Consider the following 19,580-nt stretch of genomic DNA (forward strand, 5'->3'; position numbering starts at 1 on the left):
TGTGCCGGGAGTGTAAAGGATACACCAGCCAAGCGCAGATCCCCGTGGGAAAGTCAGCTACCAGGAGCAAAGCAGTCAGCCAGTCCCATGACAACAGGAATGAGGAGGTAGTCAGCCCTTTCTTTCCTCTGAGCTCGGGGAAAGCCACCATCCCCGTAGCGCTGCAAGGCACTCTGGCCCTGAGCCAGCTGGCCTGGCGCATTCTCCCGCTCCACATGGTCCTGTGTGGGCCCTCGGGACTGTTTGTGCTGTTTATAAACCCTCACACTCTGCCCATGGGTTTCTGGTTACATAGGAAGGGTTGATGCCTTACACACCCTGGGATGCCCTGCACAGGGCTGTAAGAGGGGCAATGCTGGCCCAACAGAGAGCTGGAATTTCCCTGAACCTCCCCCCAGTCAGGGCCCAGGGGCCATGACTCTGTTAAAATGGTGCAGAGAGAATGTTCTGGGCTCCCATGGACCTCAAGCTGGCCTTGGCTAGTCACGTGTCATTGGGGGGAAAATGTTTAAATGGAGTTGGGAAGGCACAGTTCATCCACCACACACCTCAGAGTCAGGAGAACTGGGCAGTGACAAGGACAGAGGCCATGGTGGGCTGTCTGGTCTGGGGAAGGATTGGGGAAGCTGAGTCCGTTCAGCAAGAGAGAGGCAGAGGCACTATGTGATGCAGACACGAGGCCAGGCTATGGGACACAGATGAGACAAAAGCAGCAGCCTCTCTCCAGGTGAGAACCCCGGGACCACGGCCGACGCCTCAGGCCATCCAGCCCCTGCCTAAATCCCACTGTCAGCTTTGAGGCGTCACCCTGGCAGTCGAAGGCTGGGACAGGAACTCAGCTATCCCTCCGCCACCTGCCCGGGAGACTGGGGCTGGAAAAGCGGCAGAATTCATGGACAAGAGGTTCCTTGGGCTGAAGCCCCTCTGAAACACTGCCCAACCTCAGCATAGGCACTGCGTTCGAGCTGCAGGCTCGGCTCTCAGCAGGTAGAAACATCTGATCCGAGAGAAGCTCCCAGTACAGAGGAGAGGAGGATGTGGGAGCACCCTGCTCTGACGTGCTCTGCTGCAATCATCTCTGGTCCACAGGAGCCCCCGAGCCCCTTTGCCCTCCCAACCCAGGTGCAGGCCCCCTTCCATCCCAGCTGCTGCCAGCCCAGCTTCCAAATTTCCAAGTGGGAGGCAGACAGGATACCAAGTGGGCAGCGCTACAGGAGGTGGTGGGAACATGAAGTCCATTCTCTCCTAACTAATGGGGAAGGGAGCATGGGGCAGGGTGGGGGCCCTCAGCTCTCAGACTTTTCCAAGAGGCCCTTCCTGACTTTTTTTCTATTTCACTTGGAATTGCAAGAATAAACTGTCTCTGTGCTTTAGCTGAAACTCTCACTCTCATGTCCTGATCCTTCTCTTCTCCTTGGCCCAGCAGATGGCAATGGGGAGGGTGCTGTGTGTCTTCACCGCACCCTGTGAAGTTGCAGGGTGTGGCCTGCTTTATAGTGTGAAAGCTAAAGGTCAAGGTTGTAGGCTGTCAGCTCATCTTGCTCAGCCCCTTCAGGAGTTGCCTCAGCAGAAGACAGATGTCCACATCCAATCACCGATCAACTTGAAAGTATAAAGGCCCAACCACATGGACCCCCAGCTCAAGGCAGTTCTCAAGGGCCTTTCCAAGTCAGAGCTCCCCTAGGGCAGGCTGAGGCTGCTCCGTCCATCCTGCTTCCCTTCCCATGACAGGTGTTGATCCTGAGAGCACCCTCCAATAAATTTCCTGCCCAATCCCCTTCCCAGAGGCTGTGTCCCTGGGAACCCTGCCTGTGACAGCTCTCTGGCCTCCCCACTTTCTTGATTCACATGTCTTTGGTCCCATGGACGGACTTGGCCTTCTTGGGCCACAGTGAGTAGGAGTGGGGGCCTTTCCTCAGAGGCTGTGATGGTTAATTTTACGTGGCAGCATGGCTGGGCTAAGGGGTGCCCAGATAGCTGGTAAGACATTATTTCTGGGTGTGTCTGAGAGCGTGTTTCTGGAAGAGATCGGCATTTGGATTGGTGGACTGAGGAAAGGTCACCTTCCCAATGCAGGCGAGCATCATCCAAATCCTTTGAGGGCCCGAATGGAACAAGAAAATGGAGGAAGGTTGAATTTGCTCCCTGATGGAACTGAGACATCCATCTTCTCCTGCCCTCGGGTACCAATGTTCCCTCCTGGTTCTTGGATGTTCCGGTTTGGATGGAACTACCCCACTGGCTTCCTGGCCTCCAGCTGCATACACAGATGGTGGGACTTCTCAGCCTCCAAAATTGTGTGAGCCCAAAACTCAATAAATCTCTTTCTATATCTCTACGTATCGTATTGATTCTGCTCCTCGGGAGAACACTGACTAATACCTGGGCAGAAAATAGGGCATCTTTTTTTCTCTTTAAATTGAGGCAGCAAAATGCCTGAGGGCTTTCTCTTCAGAGCTAATACCAGGGGCCCCAGAGAGGCCCCACAGGGCTGGGCTAAGGTAACGTTTCTCAGACCCATGACTGGGACCCACCTGCACGAGAGACCCTACCTGCGAGGGCTGTTAAACACACACATACCTAGATCCACCCCAGGGGTTCTTATTCCAGAGGTCTAGAAGGGCCTGGAGGTCTCCGGGTTTAACCTGCTCCCCAGGTAGACCAGCAAGCCAGGGACCATGAGGCACCTTCCAGCCTCCTCACAGCCGCTAAGCCTCCAAACCCACAGTGAGAAAGTGGAAATCAGTGTTATCCAAGCTTTAGGTGGCCACTGCCAGCTCCTTACCTGAAAGCAAGTGTCTGGTAAAGTCCAAATGGTCTCAAATGACAAAAGCATTACAAATTGCTTTCAACTGCCCATTACAACTTGATTAACATCATTTAATTAAGCTCCACTATTAAAAGACTCTATGCTCTTTATTTCTTTTAGTAAGAACTGGAGTCACGGATAACAGTAAATAACATCTGCTTCCAGTTTACTCTGTAGAGCTTTTCCTCGTATAGAACTTCGTGAACTCTCCCAAACAGTCCCCAAAGGCGAGGAAGGTCAAGGATTACCTGTGTTTTTTGGGTGAGGAAACAAGTATGAATTTGATCCTATAATTATTAACCCAAATGAACCACAGTCCTTCCACCACACCTCAGCGACTCTGGAACGTAAGTACCTAAGTTATCAAGGGCCACCCTCACTGAGGACAGCCAGAGGCTGACTCAAGGATATGCAATGATTCTCCTCTCTCTTCAGGCCACCTTTCTTCCCGGGGCGAACCCAGGAGCCCGAGCCCAGGAGGGCAGGGCTCTCGCGAGGGCTCTCCGCACAGCCCGGCAGCTAAGCTTTCACTCTCCTCAGCTCTTTAGCTCCCAGCAATATGAGGACGGCCGTGGGGTGTACACATCCTCCCAGGGGCAGACCGAGCCAGGCACATAAGTGATTCCCTGTAGGGAAGAAAAGCTAACAGCTCTGATTCCAGACTTAATTTGGACAGTGCAGGGCAGTGTCTGGAAATCTCCAAATCAGAGCGGCAGGGAGGCCACACACAGGGTGGATTTCCCACTCAGGTGTGCTGTGAGTGGGTAAATTATTGGCAGGAAGAAGCAGAGAGGCAGTGTGGTAGAGTGGAGAGTGCAGGGTTTAGGGTTCTATGAGTAAATGGGGCTCAGGTCACAGCTGTCACCCCACCCCCTCCCAGCAGGGTCACTTTATCCTCATTCATCTCACACCCACTGTTTGAGTACTGGCTGGATGGAGAGGACTCAGGGATGAAAAAGTTGGCCTATGTCTTCCTCACAGGGTGGTCCTGAGGCTACATGGCTCATGTCCATGAAAGCCCAGGACCCCCAGCACTGAATACCTGCTGGATACAAATGTGTGCAGGAGTCCTAGGAAGAGGTGGGCTGATGTCTGCAGTTTACTTTGAAATGCACCAAAAATAAGATGGAGAAAGGGATTGAGAGATTGAGAGATAGCTCACAAAACAAATATAGTAAAATGGTAAATGGTAAAATCTAGATAGTGGCTGTGGGGTGGAGTGTTCACTGTATAGTTCTTTTAACTTCTCTGTATGTTTGAAATTTTTCATTAAAAATATTGAGGAGAGGGAAAAGACAATTTTTTTCAACAAATGATGTTGTGAAAACTGGATATCCACATGGAAAAGAAGGAAGTTGAACCCTTACCTAACATCATATACAAAAGGTAACTCAAAATGGATTAAGGGCCCTAACCGGTTTGGCTTGGTGGAGAGAGCGTCGGCCTGTGGACTGAAGGGTCCCAGGTTCGATTCCAGTCAAGGGCATGTACCCTGGTTGTGGGCACATCCCCAGTAGGGGGTGCGCAGGCGGCAGCTGATCAATGTTTCTCTCTCATTGATGTTTCTGGCTCTCTAACTCTCTCCCTTCCTCTCTGTAAAAAATCAATAAAATATTTTTTTTAAATGGATTAAGGACCTACACGTAAGAACCAAAACTTTAAAACTCTTAGAATAAAACACAGAAATAAACTTCATGACATTGAGTCTGGCTATGATTTTTTGGACATGACACCAAAAGCACAAAAGAAAAAATAGACAAGCGGGATTACATCAAGCTTAAAAGCTTCTGTGAATCAAAGGACACAATCAACAGAGTAAAAAGGCAACCAAGGGGATGGGAAACAATATTCACAAATTACATATCTGATAAGGGGTTAGTACCCAGAATATAAAAAGAACTCCTATTACTCAACAATAAAAAATAAACAACCTGATTCAAGAATGGACAAAGGACTTGAATAGACATTTCTTTTTTGTTTGTTTGTTTGTTTTGTTAATCCTCACCTGAGGATATTTTTCCATTGATTTTTAAGAAGTTTGGAAGGAACAGATGAGAGAGGGGAAGAAAGAGAGAGAAACATCAATGTGAGAGACACACCAGTTGGTTGCTGCCTGGATGAGCCCCGACTGGGGCTGGAGATTGAACCTGCAACCCAGATATGTGCCCTTGACCGGGCATTGAATCTGCAACCCTCAGTGCATGAGCCGACATTCCAAAAATTAAGCAACACAGGCCAGGGCAAACAGACACTTCTTTAAAGATGATATGGCCAACGAGCATATGAAAAGATGCTCAATATCACTAATCATTAGGGAAATGCAAATCAAAACCACAATGAGATATCACTTCACACCCATTAGGATGGCTTATATCAAGAAAGAGAATAGCAAGTGTTGACGAAGACGTGGAGAAATCGAAATCCTTGTGCACCGTTGGTGGAAATATAAACTGGTGCAGCTGCTGTGGAAAACAGTGTGGCAGTCCTCAAAAATGTAAAAACAGAACTACCACATGAGCCAGCGATCCCACTTCTAAGTATATATGCAAAATAATTGAAAGCAGAATCTTGAAGTAATATTTGCACACCCATGTTCATAATAGCACTGTTCACAATAGTCAAGAGATGAAGTCACCCAAATGTCCACAGACGGATGGATAAAGAAACTGTGGTGTATACATGCAATGGAATATTATTCAGTCTTAAAAAGGAAGGGAGTGCTCTCGGATGGTAAAACATAGATGAACCTGAGTGCTAAGTGAAATCAGCCAGTCACAGGAAGACAAACATTACATGTTCCCACTTACACGAGGTATCTACCGTAGTCAAATTCACAGAAACAGAAAGTAAATGGCAGGCGTGGGAAATGGAGAAATGTTGTCTATTAGGTATAGCATTTCAGGTTTTTGAGGTAAAAAAAACAGGTTGCACAACAGAGTGAGCATACTTAACACTCCTGCACTGTACACTTAAAATGGATAAGACGGTAAATTTTATGGGTTTGTGTGGTGTTTTGTGGGTTTTTTACCACAATTTTTTTTACGTTGGGAGAAAGAAAAGGCCCAGGCTCGGTGTCAGCTGTTTGGTCCAGGACAGTTCTGGCCCAGAACCCCATGCCCTGGAGAAGGCCTGGGCCAAGGCCCCTGAGACCAGGCTGAGTCTCATCTGCCCCCATTTTACAGACGAGGACACGGAGCAAGGGCCTGTCTCCGTGTCAGCGGTGGATGCCTGCACAGCGTGTTAAAACAGAATCCTCAGAGCCCAGGCCTGGTGTCCTAAGCAGGAGCTCTCTCCCTGCACAGAACCCCCGTAGCCAAACATTAGTGTTTTAATGAACACTCATTGAGCACCTGCTACGTGCTGGGTCCTCTGCCGGGCACAAGGACACAGAGGAGTCAGGTTCACGGCCTGTCATCCGGGAGCTCACAAGTTACTGGGGGGAGAGGGGTCTAAGGAGGAGTTCCATAACCATCACCCAGTGTGCCACCTGCCGTGAGTGCGTGCTCAGTGTGCAGAGGCAGCACAGAGGGCGCTCACGCCTCTCTCGGTAGTGACAGGATGGGGACGGCTAACAGAGGAAGAGGCCGCCACACTGGGTGTAAGGGATGGCAGAGAGGCTCCACAGTCAGGCAACCTGGGGAAGAGCACTGGTGGCCTGGGAACAGCCAGTGCAAAGGCACAGACGCGGGAAGCAGCCGATGTGTTTGTTTAGATTATTAGAAGCTGCTCAGTTCTGCTTAAAGCGTGAGAGGAGGAGATGTAGAGCTGACGCCAGGCAGAGACACAGGCCTAAGGAGCTGGATGTCTTCCTGTGGAGGAAGGGGAGTGATGGAGGGTTTTCAGCAGGGGAGCAGCAAGGTCCAATCTGCCCCTAACAATGTCGCCCTGATGGTTATGTGAAGTAGATTTGAGTTTGAGGTGTGAGGCAGGATCACAGGGGCTGCTGACGCCCAGATTCTCACCAGAGTGATTGCTGATACCTGTGTTCGGCAAACTGTGGCTCGCGAGCCGCAGTTTGCCGACCACTGGTTAGACCATGGGAGTCAGATGGAGCTCAGGGCAGACTGTGGCTGCAACCAGCGGCCAGGCCCCCAGTAAACCTAGGTGGGCAGAGGCCTCAGACTGCAAGGTTCCCTTGGTATAATGTGGAACACCGAAGACAGGCCACATGAGCAAAGGAGATGCCCACTAGCCAGGAGTCCCCCTCCCACCTCCAGCTGTTCGAGATTCGGGGGGAAAGGGGAGCAATGGACTGAATTGTGTACATTTCTCCAAACTTCACAAGGAAGCCCTAACCCCCTGGTATTTGGAGATGGAGTCTTTGGGGGAGATTAGATTTAGATGAGGTCACGAGGGGGACCCCATGCTGGAGTAAGTGTCCTTATAAGAAGAGACACCAGAAAGTGCTCTCCCCCTCTCCCACCCCCACCATGTGAGGACACGGTGAGAAGGTAATCAGGAAGAGAGCGCTCCCAAAAACTGAATCTGCCCGTATCTTGATCTTCAACTTGGCAGCTTCCAGAACTGTGAAAAGTAAATGTCTGGGTTTTTTTAAAGCCATTCAGTCTATGGGATTCTGTTATAACAGCCAACGCTAAGACAAGTGGATTGGAAAAGAGCCTGTCACTGAGGACATGTGAATACAAACGGTGCTGTCATCGCATAAAAATAAATTGGGTCAAGCTTTCCCATGGGAACTAGGGCAGCCAGAGGTTGGCTCTCCATTCTTCCTTAAGGGATTACGGCTCCTCCACCCCTCACAAGACAGAACCTGGTGGGGCTGCATGGTGCCTCCTCAGTGCCCATAGATACAGACTTCAGAGGTGGGGAGAGTGAACTTGGTGACATCCCTGCAGGGTTCCAGCATCCCCTCCACCTCCTGCCGTGAGGCACTGCACAAAGGCACTGTGGAAACGCCCTCCTGCTCCAGGCCCATCGCCCTCCTGCTCAAGGCCAACATCCCTCAGAATCTGGAGCCCAGAGTCACCCAGCTCTGGCACGTAGTGCTTGCAAGGGCAGCTGGTTCCGCAGTTCCAGGAGACGTCAGCCCCACCACCCCTCTTCTCATCTGCTTTCCACTGCAAGTTCTCAAGCCCAAGTCCTGAGAGCTGGGCCCTCTCTGCCTGACACTGGGATTAATTGTAAGAAGACAGCCTTTGGGAAGGCTGGACCCCCAGCCACCTCCTCCCCTTTTCTGGAAAAGACTGAGTTTAGGGTCAGGATAGCAGCCATCTTTAACAGAGAAAAACTATCTAATAAGCCCACTTCTGCTTGTCAATTTTGGCTTATCCTTGTACCCAAAGAGGTGGGAAGCCCGGCCAGTGTGGCTTAGTGGTTGAGCATCAACCCATGAGTACAGGGAGCTGTTGCTGATGCTGCTGTTGGGGCCCCAGGAGGAAAAGCAAAAATACCTAGAAGACGGAGTTGTAAGTTACACGTGCTTCCTGGATGGGGCCCACCATCATAATAGGCGAAGGTTTCTGCTAAACACAGGCAAGCCCCAAACAGTCAACCCCATAGACCCCAAGGATGGGGCTGCAGTGGAGTGCTGGCAATGGATCTGTCCAAACTGGGACATCATAGTCAGATGAGCTTATGGCTGAAGACACTGGTCAAGGCCCTTCCCCTTTTCTGGCCACAATATGGGTGAGATGTGCTCACTGCCTAGGACCCCAGACTCAGGGGCCAGGGTTCTGGAAATGCTTCCCTGCAGAAGTGCGATGGGTTGAGCATTCAAAGCCAAAGAGTGGGACCTTGAGCCCCAGGGTGTGGCCTTGGCCCCAGAGAGGGTCAAAATGGGAAGGAGAAGGAGGAGGAAGAAAACCAACTCCCTGGTCTGCTGAATAGTATAACTACCTCTTTCTTTATGTTTTCTCCTATTTTCCTAATGCAACCCTCTACTTCTCCACTCAACATCCAGGCCATGTTCTAAAGTCCTCTACTCCCCTCCTGAGTGTTCTGAAGAGAAGCCTCCTGGAATTTAACTGGCCACTTAGAGAACAAACATGTTATCCCCAGAGCATCAGAAGCTAAATCGAGGGACCCCAGCCACTCAGACAGGTGGAATTCACATTTGCTGCCCTTTGCCTGGCTCTTCCTTCTTTCCCATCCATAGCTCCCACCTTCCCCACTCCCACACACACATCTTACCCCCCCCCCACACACACACACACATCTTATCCCCCCACAGAAACTGCAACATTCCAGGGCTCATATGGTCTGGCTCCCTGTCTCCAGGCTAGCTTCCACTCACCTTTCAAAGACGTGGTTGACTAGAACAAGAGACTGACTTCCCCAGGCTCTGCCTGCCTTTTCCTACATCTCATCTCCCGCCCTGTGTTCAGCATGCTGGAGTGAGTGACAGGAGAACCTTGTCTTACACCTGGAGCCTCTGCCCTGGAGACGCAGGGTCCCTGTGGCCAACGGGGAAATGACCAGGTTTCCCCTGGGTATTCTCATCCAGACCCAGAAGAGTCTCATACATTCACGAGCTTAGCCATCATGTCCCGTGACATCACTCTGGCCCTTGTCGCCCCCTGTAAAATGCCTGTGGGAGAAGAAGCCACCATGGGGAGTGCTGAGAGCACTCTGGATGTGCAGACAGCCTAGCAGCCGAGCTGTGTGCCTACAACAGGGACCGGCCCCCATGAAAGCTCTGACCAGAAAAAGAAAAGGCAGGTGACATCTGTGGATATTTACAGCCCCACACAGCATGACGGGAGGTGCCGAAAGATGCTTGTCTGACAATAAAACCCATTCCAACAGCTGGAACCACTCCAGGCTGGGATGAAGTATCAAAGAGCCCACAATCTCATCAGCAAGGCCATGCTGTCTGTGGAAGCTGAGAACAAGAGCAGATGCCAAATGGAAAGGCCGTCAGCGCGTCCTCCCCAGCAGTCTAGGGCCCAAAGTTTACCACGGATGCCAGGAGAGAGGCAGATGTTTAAAATGACCGAGTGGTCAGGCCCTATGAAGTCCGCTTCAGCTCAGCCAGACAGACAGCAGTAGCAACAATGGCATCTTCCTTGTCCTGTCGCTCGGCCTCTACATCCCCCATTGACTCTGCAGGGCCTCACATAGTAATATCAGTATTCATTTAAGCCTCAGTGACTCGACTATAAAATGAAGATAGTCATACATCCGCCAGCTGAACCTCATAAATGCATTCATTCATTTAAGAAGCACACCACATTCCAGCTCTCTCCCAGTGGCTGGGGAAATGGAAATACGCATGACAAGGCTATAACCTGCACGGAGGTCAGTCCATGAGAAGCCCATGGTAAATGGGCAGAGGTCCAGCCTCATAGGTTGGAGAAGACCAGGGAAGTAAGGAAGTTGAGTCGGGGAAGGCAGGCAGTTCTTTCAAGAAACCCAAGTGAGGGTCATGGCTTAAAGGCAACGCAAAATCAATAACATTGTCTTCTTAAAAATGAGTGATGCGTGATGTGTATGTGCTGATGGGAAGGAACCAATGGGTTAGAAATGTGGAAACTATAGAAGAGAGGGGACGCCCAGTGGAGTGGAGTCCTGAGAAAATGAGCTAAGCTGGATCCAGAGGCCAGGCATTGATGAAGGAAGACCCCCAGAGTCCCTACCTCTGTGGGTCCCACAGCACCTCAAACATACCTTTAGCAACACCCTTATTTCATAGCATTAGGGTTATTTGCTCATTCCTCTGCCCCTACACACACACACACACACACACACACACACAGACAGACACCCACCCCAGCTGGGAGCTCCTAGGGTCTCCTTTTCATCAATGCGACCCAGGCATCTAGCACAGTGACTGGAATCTCCCAGGCACTCAGTAACTTTGACTAAACGGCACCACTCACTTTAATGATAGCCTTAGTAGGCAAGTCTCGGAAATATCATGAGATTCACTGAGAATCATTTCCCTAAAATGCTGAGCTCTGCAGATTAGCCTGGAGGCTGCAGCCTCCTCCCAGGAGAACTCCTTCTGGCTTTGAACCCTCAGCCATTCAAAACACAAACACACTCATACACAGAGCTCGAGCCAGGGGTGAAATGTCAACCTCATCTTGGACTTAAATCAATCAGCTCAAGGCTTGGATGCACTAGCTAAGCCACCTCGCCCTGGACCTGTCCTTGCCTATATGGGGGCCCAGAGGGTTCATTTCCTGTCTTGGCCAAGACTCCAACCGAAAAAAAGAAAGAAAGAAAAAATCCCCTACTTAAACTTTTCATCTCCTGCTGACTTTGTGGCAGATCTTCTCCACAACACCAAGGCAACATTAGGTCCGGCCTCTAATACACTATGGAGCAGGCCATCTTACTGCAGGAAGGGGCCAGCCCAGAGTCCAGTTGCCTTTCCCTTGTGCTAGGACAACTTGGATCAGATTTCTCAAGACCTCACAGGTCCCAGGTCGCTTAGAGTAAAAAGCATTCAATCAGGAGCAAAGAGTTAGGTTCTAATTCTGCACAGGCCACTTCACACCTGGCTGACCTTGGCCAAGTTCCTAGTTCATAGGCATCTGTCGTCTTCATGTGTCCTCACCTGGTAGAGGAGGGGAGGGCGCTCTCTTTTATTGAGGCACTAATCCCATTTATAAAGTCTCCACCCTCATGAACTACTCACCTCCTAAAGGTTTTTCCTCTAAACATCATCACTTTGTGGGGAACAGGTTTCAACATATGAATGACAGGGGGGAACACACGTTCAGCCTGTAACCACATCTATACCATGGTAATATAGAACTATGTGACTGAAAGCCCTTTCTAAAGTATAAAGTGCCACTTCAAAGGTAAGAAATAATGGCATGATGATATTATGTTGATGAAGATGATGATAGAACTAACTGGAGGGACATCTACTGGTAGAATGTGGCTTAAGGAACTACTTTTTAAATTAAATCTAGTGGTGAAGTAATAGTACTGTATACCATGCTTAATGCCGATTCCTTTGATCAGCACGGGTGGAAATCACGTTCCATAAGCAGAGTGAGTCAACAGCCTTGAACTCTAACTAGGAACTTAGACCCCTAACTAAGTGCCACACACTCTTTGGGGCACCACAAAGGGAAACAGATGATGACAACACTCTGCCCTCCAGAACCTCTCAGTCTGTCCATGCCAGCAACCTTTCTTGGGACTAAACTGGCAATATGATTCAAAAGCCTTGACTCAATAATTCTGCAGGGATTTATCCTAAGGAAATTATTAAAGGGGTGGGTAGAGATTTTAGTGAAACGATATTCACAACGTTCCAATTCCAATAGTGATGGAGTAGCTTGTATCACACTAACTTCACTTTAGATAAAAATTCTAAACTCTAGATTAAATTTCTAAACAACCATTCACAAAGTTCCAGTTCCAGTAATGATGGAGTAGCTTCTTTAGATAAAAATTCTAAACTCTAGATAAAAATTATAAACAACTATTTGAAGACACTAGAAACCAACAAAAACCCAGCATAAACTGAAGTCAATATTTGCAAAAAGGGAATAGCACTGAGTGAATTCTACATTATATGGCTTTTTCCCTGAGGGTACACCTCAGGTCAGACAGTGCAGAGGGGTCAGAACTCAAGTCAAAAGCTGCAGTTGTTTAGATTAAGGCTGCCAGAGGACCTGGAAATTGAGGGAAGAAGTCTAATAAGGGAGTAGGCACACAGAGAGCCCCAAACTCTGTATACAAACTCCCCTGAAATCATGGGCTGATTCCTGAAATGTACATGTGTAAGCGAGATTCCAATGAGCTCAGTAGAAAACAATAGTGGGAAGGCTACAAAAGCTGAGAAAAGATATAAGCTGCTACCCAACAGAAGGAAGATGGTTTAGAGCTTAAGTCTCTCCAAGTTAGCAGGTATAGTTAACACCTAGGGCCTTGACTTTGAAACCACAGACAGTCTATGCCTTAGAATAAAAACTATTTCCTAGGTCTAAGGGGTTTACATACGTGCCCCAATAAAGTATTAAAAACAAGCCTTAATAAATTTACAGTACATTAACTGCCTGCTAGAACAAAAATTAATGCTCTTCAAGGAAACCAAAACCTCTACAACATATCAAATTGTTCAGTATATAACCAAAAGTTATTAACATGGGAAGGAAGGAAGGAAGGGAGGAAGGAAGGAAAGAAAAGAAATAATTATGACCCAAGTCAAGAGAAAAGTGTCAGTACATAGAAACCCTAAGATGACCCAAATGTTGGCGATAGAAGATAAGGACTTAAAAGCTGCTGTTATATATAAACTCTAGGATATTAAATAAATCAAGATCATAATGATTTAACAGGTGGGAAAACCTTATGGAAACATAAACAAAAAATCAAATGGAAATTTTAGAACTGAAAAGTACAATAACTGAAACGAAAATTGCACTGAATGGCCTTGACAGAAGATCACAGGTATCAGAAGAAAGTCAATGAACTTTGAAGACAGATCAATAGAAATTATCCAATCTGAACAGCAGAGGTGTAATAAAATAGAACCTCAATGACAATATCAAGCAGTCTAACATGTGGGCAAATGGAATCTTGAGAGAAGAGAATAGGACAGAAAACTATTTGAAAAAACGATGAACAAAATTTTTTTAATTTGGTAAAAACAAACACCAAAAAAAAAATATTGACTTATGGGTCCAACTGCTCAAAGGACCCCAAGCAGGATTATGAAAATCCCACCTGGTAACATCACAGTCAAACTGCTGAAAGACAATGATTTAAAAAACAAAAACAAAACAACTTGAAAATAACCAGAGTGGGCGAAGAAACACACTCATAGAGGGGAAACAACAATATGGGTACAGCAGACTTTTCACCAGAAACAATAAATGCCAAGTGACAATGGATCAACCAATGTTTCAAGTACTGAAAGAAAAAAAGTATCAATCCAGAATTATGAACTCAATGAAAATATTATTCAAAACTTAATGGAAAATAAAGTTTTGGAGATGATGATTGGAGAAAATGGAACTCTTATACACTGTAAAATGGTATAGTCACTATTAAAACAGTTTTACAGTTCCTTAGCAAGTTAAACATAGAATTACCATATGATGCAGAAACCCCAAACCTAAGTATATATCAAAAAGAATCGAAAACAGGTGTTCAAACAAAAACTTGTATATGAATGTTTATAACAGCACTATTCACAATAGCTGAAATATGGAAAAAACCCAAGTGTCCATCAATGGGTAAATGAAAAAACAAAGTGTGGTATATCCATATAATGGAATTTTATTCATTATTCAGATATATGCCACAACTTGGATGAAGCTTTAAAACATTATGCTAAGTAAAAGAAGCCAGACACAAAAGACCACATAGTGTATGGTTCTATTTATATGAAATATCCAGGATAGGCAAATCAATAGAGACAGAAGGCAGATTTGTGGTTGCCAAGGGCTAAAGGAAGGGAGAATGAGGAATGACTGCTTAATGGGTATAGAGTTTCCCTTTGAAGTGATAAAAATAAGTTCTGGAACTAGATAGTGGTGATGGTTGCAAAACATTGTGAATACCACTGATTTATACACTTTAAAATGGTTAAAATGGTCAATTTTATGTCTGTGTGTTTTACCACAATTTAATTCATTAACTAATTAAAATTAAGGCAAAGTGGTTACTAAAAAAAAAAAAAAAAGTTAAAAAAAAAAAGTTTTAGTTGAGAGAATTTACTGCATGTGGATCTGCACTACAAGAAATGCTGAAATAGCCCTAGCCCAAGCCCAAGCCCTAGCTCAGTGGATGTAGTGTCGGCCTGCAGACTGAAAGGTCCGGGTTCAATTCCAGTCAAGGGCAGAACAGGCTCGATCCTCAGTAGGGGGTGTGCAGGAGGCAGCTGATCAATGATTCTCTCTCATCATTGATGTTTCTATCTCTCTCTCCCTCTCCCTTCCTCTCTGAAATCAATAAAAATATATTAAAAAAGAAATGCTGAAATAACTTCTTGGGGTTGAGGAGAAAGGATACCAGATGGAAGCTCAGAGCTATAAAAAGAAATTAAAGATCACTAAAAATGATAACTATGAGATAAATAAAACACTATTTTTTTCTCCTTTCACTTTTTAAAAACATTATCTGTCTGGTTAATGCACAAATTATAATATTGAATTCTGAATTTTATAACACATTTAGATTTCAAACATATGACAACAATAGCACAACATGGTGGTGGTGGATAAATGGAATTGTATTATTAACTAGAGGCCCGGTGCACAAAATTCGTGCATGGGGTGGTGGTGAGGAAATCCCTCAGCAAGGCCTGCACCCTCTCACAATCCAGGACATCCCCCTCACAATCTGGGACCGCTGGCTCCTAACCGCTCACCTGCCTGCCTGCCTGATTGCCCCTAATCACTCTGCATGCCTGCCTGATAGCCCCTAACCATTCTGCCTGCCTGATCATCCCTAACCACCTCTGCCTCAGCCCCTGCCATGGTGGCTTCATCCCAAAGGACGTCCAGAAGGTCGTTCGGCTGTCCGGTCTAATTAGCATATTACCTTTTTATTATTATAGATGGTTTCTTCTAATTTATATGGGATATCCCCATATTTACTCTATTTACTATGATAAGTTAAGAAAACAGACTATAATCTTTAGAAGAATAACTAAGAAGTAATACAGAAAAGTTTAACTAAAAATCCAATAAAGGAAAATATTCATTTTCTGTTTGCAATCATACCAACTCATGCTTTACTTGCCCTCTCACCATGAACAATTCAAAAATTGGACAAAATTTACAGAACAAATGTTCACAGACATTGAACACTGTGAGACAATGATTCCTGAGAGAATAACCAACAAGGTGGTTCCTGGAGGCACCTCCAGACTCGAATGCATGGAGCAGGGACTCAGGAGAACACAGCACTTTCCCTGAGCTGAAGAAAAAGCAGAGTTCAGGGAGGCTGAGGCACATGTGGTGGACAGAATATGAGAGAGAGAACAGAATTACGTAGAAAAATATCCATGGGGACAAAACTTAGACCTATATTTATAAAATTTGTTATCAAATTTATTTGATAACAAATTTGTTATTGAAAACTTCCCCACAAAGAAAACTATAGGTCCAGGTGAAAAGGACACCTCTTTGCAGTCACAGAAGCTTTAATCATAAAGCCAAAAACTAGGGTTAGAGTTAGGGTTATCCCCAGGAGAATGAATAAAATTATGGTTATTTATACAATGGAATAATACCCAGTAACAAAAACGAACAACCTGATACGCATATAACAACATAAACACATCTCAAAAATTATGTTAAGTGAGAGAAACCATACATAAAATGGAATCATAGCACATGATTTCACTTAAATGAAGTTTAAGAATAGGTAAACCTGATTTATGATGATAGAAATTAGAACAGTGGTTGCTTAGAGGTGGAAACTTTCTGGGAAGTAATAAAATGTTTATGTATTTATCAAAACTCATCAAATTGTACACTTTAGGACTGTTGCATTTCAGTATATGTAAATTTTACTTGATTAAAAATATGTTTACAGCAATGTTATTAATAATTTAAAATTGAAAACTACTTAAATACCTTATCTAGGGTTTAATAAAGAGTGTACCCAAATACCATTTTTAGTTCAGCCACTGAAAATGATACTATAGAAAACTATCTATTGACAAGGAGAGATGTTCATGACAATTTTTATGAAAAAGAAAGTTATCAAACAACATATACATTACAATTGACCTGTCAGCACAAAAATGGGCTGGAGACACTCATCTAAGTGAGACTTGAGGTTAACTTAAAAGGGTGTTTTCACTCTTTCTACACTGAACATGTACTTGCTTTTGTAATAAGAATAAGTCTTTCTAGATAGATAAATATAGTTATAGATTCATACATACAGTTGGTCTTGTAATTCATGGTAATTATGTCCAATAAAGGCACCAGGAACTCTGATTAGCAAATGCTGAACCATTGTTCCTAGAGGAAATACAGGGTTAGGTTCCTACGAGCACTGCGTTTTCATCAGCTGATCATATGTAACCTTGTTTTATGTGTACTTCTACCTAAAGACACCTTATTAAATAGAAACTGTTGACGAATTAACATTGAACTCACAGCCAACAGTAATATAATAAAAAAGGCGCACCTCATCCCACATCCTCTGTGTTTTGTTCAATGCCTGAACAAAGCTTATTTATCACATGCATGTTCTCCCTAAGGTACATCATAGCCTTTTGCACTTAAGAACACTAGGCAGCCCTAGGCTTGGAAAAATTTTAAACAACAAGATCTCCCCCAAAAAAGCATAAAAATGTGAAAAACGTGGCATTAAACAGACCGTGAAAAGGACACCTGTGCGCAGTATGGGAGATGAAACAAGAAGGCAGAATTTCACCTTCTTCAACCTCAGCTGGGAGCATGCAAGTTGAGCAACTCAAAATGTTTGCCTCTCTGTGCATATCTGCAAATAACCACAAAAATGCTGCTAGTGTTGATTTGAGGGTTGCAAATAAACTTTAGCCTGTAGGCCAGTTCACAAATACAGAATTTGCAAATACCAGGGATTGACTGTATATGAGCATATCTATGAAGGAAAGTATCTCCAAGCCTTTGGCCTGCACTCCTGGAGCATCCAGGGAGGAAGGGGAGGAGGCTGATAGGAAGGAGGACCTGGAGAGACAGAGAAGGGAGGAAGCAGGCCCAGAGAGAGCCCACCTACCCCTATGCAGTCACAAATCCAGAGTCGTAAGACCAGACAGACCTGAGTGCTTGGAAGGAAGGCCAGACACAGCGAGAGAAAAGCACACTTCTCCTGGGGAACTGCATCTGAACCAAAGCAAAGCCCACTGAGGAGAGCACCTCTGGCCTGCAGGCTCCCCAGAGAGGCAGCCATGGGAACGAATGGAAATAACTGCCCCAGGACCCCCCACAGCCATCTAGGAATGTGCTCAAAATCACAGCCACCAGCTCCATTTCGCCTTCTGTCGTCATTGTTTCATTTTCGGGGATGTGAAATCTTTCCAAAGGCTTTCAGGAGCCAATCCCCAATTCGGCCCGGCCTTTGCGCTCCCACGAATCCTCAGCCGCACAGGCCAGCTGGGAAGGTGGCCCCTGGGTCCCGAGGCTCCCAGAAAAAGGCACGCCTCATCCCACATCCTCTGTGCTTTGTCCACTCAGTCTGCAAGAAGGATTACCCTTGACTGAGACATAACCTTACCTAAAGAGGTCTGGGTTTTGCACTTGGCTCTTGGGAGGTTATCTCTGAGCCCTGGGAATTACCTTTTTAATCAGAGTGTCCTTGTTTACCTGAGTGCGTGTCTGGCCCCACTGGGCTCCAGAGCCAGGCTGAGCCCACCTGGGGAAGGAAGGCCAGGTTCCAAACCCCATCTTCCTCCTCCCTCTGGGCACCAGCCAGGCAGAAGGGCAGGGGCGGCGGGCAAGGCCCTCTTCTTGCTGCCACCCACCAGGTCCACCTGTCACCATCTAGAGCAGACCTGGCTTCAAGGCGTGGGCCCTCACCTGCATTTGCTCAGAGCCCAAACTTCCAGCTCTGCCTGTCCTGGTTGCTGGGTGAGCCAGAGCCAGAGTGAAAGAAATAGGCTGTGAGTCAAATCCCTTACCCTGGGTCTCCTCCATTCCCCGCACCCCGCCACCAACACACAGGGACCACACCTCAGTGCCATGGGCAGGGGGCAGCCTCACCCCAGTTTGACCAGTGCAGAGCATTTGGTTCTAAAGTGCTGGGAAAAGGAAGGAAAAAGTGTGAAGGAACAGAGATCTGCTCAGAGGAGGAGGAGTAGGGCAGTGGGAGAAGCATACAGGACTTGGAAGCCCAGCCCGGCCAGTGCCCAGTCCCCTGCCCCCGTGTCCCAGCACACTCACCCTCGTCACAGTTGCTCCCAGTAAAGCCAGGGCAGCACTTCCACTCCAGCGCTGTCACTGTTCGGTAGGACACTCTGTATGTGGGTCTGATCAGAGTCCTGTAACTAACACAAGGGCAGAGTCAGGACAGTGTGAGCACCCACTGCCCACCCCCAGACCCAACTCCTGCAGAGCCAGCCCAGCCCAGGACTCTGGGAGCTGCCCAGCCAGTGGATCCTGTGGCCCCAGCTCTGTGCTACTAGCTGTGTGACTGTGGGGAAGTGACTATCCCTCTCTGTGCCAAGTGTGTTTCAGTTCTGCCTTCCTGAAAGCCTCCAGGTGTGGCCACCTATAGTGGGAAACTGTCCTGCACACTGGCTGCTGTGGACTGAACTGTGTCCCCAGAACTCACATGTTGAAGCCCTCACCCACACACACAGAAAGGCCATGTGGGGACACAGAGGACAGCTGCCTGAGAAAATAAAGGTCTGTAGTTGAAGCCACCCAGCCCATGGTACTTTGTTATGGCCGTTCGAGGTAAGGAAATGACCAAAATAATGAATAAGGAAAAGAAAAATACCATTAGAACCTGTGCGACTTCCAACCACCCGCAAGTCACCGGACTCCAACCTTTTCCCCAATCATTACTTCCTTTTGTTGGTTCATCTAATGAATGCTTTTTTTAGTGCCAACTACATGCTATACTGTGGTCACAGATGGATAAAACTGAGTCCCCACCTTCAAGAAAACCACAGTCTAGGGTGTGAAAACCTGCGATCCAGTAGTGGGGCTCCCGCAGCAATACAATGCTCCACAAATGGCTGTGGTCTCCAGAATAAAATTTCAAAGTCCTATCGTTTCAATTTTTTTCTTACAAGTAAGTTTGATACTTATTTTGTATCAAATTTATTTTGGGATTTTGTGAAACTCCAAGAATAGTGAATATAACTTCTTTGGCCAAATGTCACGGGGGGGCGGGGGGGTGT

At 46.6% G+C, this 19,580-nt stretch overlaps 1 protein-coding gene across 1 annotated transcript in view; it reads right to left on the reverse strand.

Moving 5' to 3' along the window:
• The window catches only part of COL26A1 (collagen type XXVI alpha 1), a 122,867-nt gene that overhangs the window by 78,633 nt on the left and 24,654 nt on the right, over nt 1–19,580 (reverse strand). Inside the window, exon 3 of the mRNA XM_006773430.2 lies at nt 18,616–18,713. Within this exon, the coding sequence (XP_006773493.1) occupies nt 18,616–18,713 (98 nt within the window). The remainder of the gene's footprint in view (nt 1–18,615; nt 18,714–19,580) is intronic.

This window comes from Myotis davidii, unplaced genomic scaffold, assembly GCF_000327345.1.
Source record: "Myotis davidii unplaced genomic scaffold, ASM32734v1 scaffold726, whole genome shotgun sequence".
In the NCBI taxonomy this organism is placed as follows: Eukaryota; Metazoa; Chordata; class Mammalia; order Chiroptera; family Vespertilionidae; genus Myotis; species Myotis davidii.